General features: G+C 46.7%; 1 protein-coding gene across 2 annotated transcripts in view; it reads right to left on the bottom strand.

Moving 5' to 3' along the window:
* Nucleotides 1-2,420, bottom strand: part of nau (myogenic-determination protein nautilus) — a 15,041-nt gene extending 12,621 nt beyond the window's left edge. Inside the window, exons 1-3 of one of the 2 annotated variants that reach the window (XM_018028480.2) lie at nt 1,674-2,403; nt 950-1,286; nt 683-856 (exon numbers count right to left, since the gene is read on the bottom strand). In XM_018028480.2, the coding sequence (XP_017883969.1) occupies nt 683-856; nt 950-1,286; nt 1,674-1,984 (822 nt within the window). In that variant the 5' untranslated portion in view covers nt 1,985-2,403. Of the gene's footprint in view, nt 1-682; nt 857-949; nt 1,287-1,673 lie in introns of both variants that reach the window. The other variant, XM_026815494.1, reaches the window with a different exon arrangement.
* Between the last annotated feature and the right edge of the window lie 810 nt (nt 2,421-3,230).

Here is a 3,230-nt window from a genome sequence, read left to right on the forward strand (position 1 = left end):
CATTTATGCTATCAAACTATTTTATTCACAAAAAAGTATTATTGCAAACGAAATATTGTTTAATTTCTCGTTATTCCAATGCAAATCAGATATGAAATTAGCGACTTCAGAAACTTAGGAATACCAACTTTTGTAAAATTTCTATCATACACATTGATGAATTTTTTCCACCAAAAGACAGTTTCGAACCACTGTGCGTTACATTCGCAAATTACTGACCCGTGAAAAAGTAAAGAAGGTTAAAATGAAACTATAAAAAAAGTGCCTAATCGCCAGCATGACACCGCATCGGGGACACATGTCCAACACGTGTCGTCAGTTCTCCTCTCCTTACGATTTTAAAAAGTAACTGTCTCCTCGTTTTCTCGGTTATTATTCCGCGCTTCGCCGTACGATTAAAGAAAGCGTTCGTTCATCGAGTTGCGACGCTTTTCAACAGCCCGTCGAGTGAACGATCGGGACGAGGACGCTTGGTCGCCGCGGAACAACTTCGTTCGAACGTTTCCGTCGCGTCGCTCGATACTTACAGCGGCACCGACGGAACTCACGGCGGCGACGGAACTCACGGCGGCGCGAATCGAACGCGTTCCGATGATAAATCTCTGAACGCCGTCATGCAGACGCATAGTACGCTGCACGTGTACGTGAACGAGAGATATTATTGATATCGAAGCCTACTTACAGACATGCTCTCCGTCGAACCGTGATCCTGACCTACCAAGGATCTGTTGCTCTGCAGCAACGCCTCCAAACTTTCGATATACTCGATCGCGTTCCGTAGAATCTCCACTTTCGGTAATCGCTGATTGGGGTTGTTACTCGTCCTCCGTTTCAGAACCTCAAAAGCCTCATTCACCTGGAAATACGCATATTTTCAAGGATCAGATCTTCGGTACTCGTCCTGGCGGTAAGAAACGCAGATGTTTCGTAGGTCGTTTTGAACACTGACCTTTCTCAAACGTCTTCTCTCCCTCAAAGTAGCCGCCTTCCTCCGATCGACGGTCACCGTTTTCTTCTTGCAGGCTTTGCAAGCCCAAAGGAGACACCTTCGCGGCCCGTGGGCCGTGACGGCGTTGTCCAAAGTCACATGAGGATGAGGCACGTGCTCGTTCGATTCGCTTTCGTTCGACTCGTTACCCCTTTCGTTCGGTTCGTTGGGCTCGTTCGATTCATTACCCTCGTTGCTTTCCTCGGCGTCGACTGAACCCGACTCGAGATCCGCCGAGGCGTCCAACGACCCGACCGACGACGACGCCGAGTCCGAATCCACCGCATACGATCGCGACCTGTCGATCGATACGAAACTTTTACCGATTCTTCCTCGTTTAGCGAATTCTCCAAAATGAACTCGCTGATAAATCGAATGAACCGCGTCGTTTGAATGGTACGCGGTTCCAGGTGGTTCAGAATTCCGTCTCCTAATATGATCACGTTAACGACGGATTGAAGACGCGACAACCAACGGTTGTTAAACGGAACACGAAATACGAGCTGAAAATGGTTTAACGGGCAATAAAACCGTCAACAGGACGACTCTCGCGATAACGAGCGACGCTACGAATCCAAATATCGTTCCGATCTAAAACTAGATTCCTCGTTGGAGCGAAAAGACTGGAGGACAACAGATCGTAATAGCCGACCAGGGGACATCGTGCGTGACACGAAACTCGTACCTGTGGTATTCCGGTGAACCTGAGGACCCTAACACAGAAACGTCCTTGGTCGTTTCTACGACGCGACTTCTAGCCTCTTCGTCCACCACCCCTTCGGACAGGTATCCTTGCAGAGAATCGATCGAAGAGCAATCGATGGGTTGGTACACGACGTCTCGACGCCGACGGTGGTGGTGATGATAGTAAAGATGATGATGATGATGGTGGTATCGATGATGATAGTAACGATGCTGATGATGTCGATAGGCGTCGTAAGACGATCTACCGGCCGGTGGACACGCGTAAGGCACAGTGCCCGTCACAAGAGTCATCGTATATTATTTATAATCTGTGTCGACGAGTTCAACGGAAGGTTCGATACGCCGATCTTTCAGCCACCAACGAGTTTAGCAAAAATGATTCGTCAGCGACTGTTCTAATCCCGAACATTGCGCGCCGCAAAAACCGAGCATCGTGAGAAATTTTCGTGAATATTAAATTTGTTAGACTTTAAGAAAGTGTGTATTTGAAAGAATGCACAGAATCGCAGCTGAACGATTGTGAACAATTTTGTAGGATCGACGAAAGCACTGAACACCGACGAAACGTGGCCCTACGAAACGTGCGCAAATGCGAGCTGCAAGCTCTCGCACACCCTCCTCGGCACTGGTCCGCGCTAACGCTCGCAACTCGCGCTTGCGAGCACGCTTCCCTCGGCACACACGCTCAGCCCGGCACTGTTCGAATAGTTTACGAGCCGCGTTCACCGACTGGTTACACCCAGATGGATTATTTTCGACGTGAAACCGACCAATTAGAGGCTGTGAACATTTTCTGGGACCCACCAACGCGTCCCGCCTATTTTCTTTCCTCGTTCGAATCTAATGTACCCGGCTTGACGCTTTGTCGGTCCAGGGTGTGGCTTAAGATGAGGATCGCAACAAGGAAAATGGAAAACAAACCATTTGTCAATTCGTCCGCGCGTCTACGAACCGTTCGTTCAATTCATTTAACTGCCAACCGGCTCAAATTTTCGTTGGATCCATTCGAAAAGCTTGGTCAATAAATGTTCGCGCTATCAACGGTGACAACATTCCTTCACATCTCAAATCCTATTTTCACCTCGTTGAAAGCATGAACGGTTCTTTTTATAACAGCATTTAAGGGTTGACAGCTTCAGCGAGGGTAACGAAAGTTTTATTCGAATTGTCTCGAGATACAATTTTAATGATGTGAGAATTTGTAGGGCACAATGTGGTTTTTTTGGCTAAATTTCAGTTCCTCAAAGTTAGTGAATAAAAAATTTTCTTACCCAGCCAAGGGTAGGTTGGCTCAGATCGTATAGTGCGGGCCCTACAACGTACTTTTATTGATCAGAGTTTTTGGTTAATAATTCAAAAACCGTGTCTCACTTTGCATCTTACCAAAGGAAATTGTTGCTCAGAATTATTTACAGAAGCACCTCGCTTCGGCTCTAACACTTTTCTGGGACACCATGTATATTCTGGTGTACATTTAAAATTTACTTGTGTGTTATAGTTATATTTGAGGCATACATTCTTAGTAATTTTATGAATA

This window comes from Ceratina calcarata, unplaced genomic scaffold, assembly GCF_001652005.2.
Source record: "Ceratina calcarata isolate Rehan_Ccalc_2016 unplaced genomic scaffold, ASM165200v1 scaffold455.2, whole genome shotgun sequence".
NCBI classification, from domain to species: domain Eukaryota; kingdom Metazoa; phylum Arthropoda; class Insecta; order Hymenoptera; family Apidae; genus Ceratina; species Ceratina calcarata.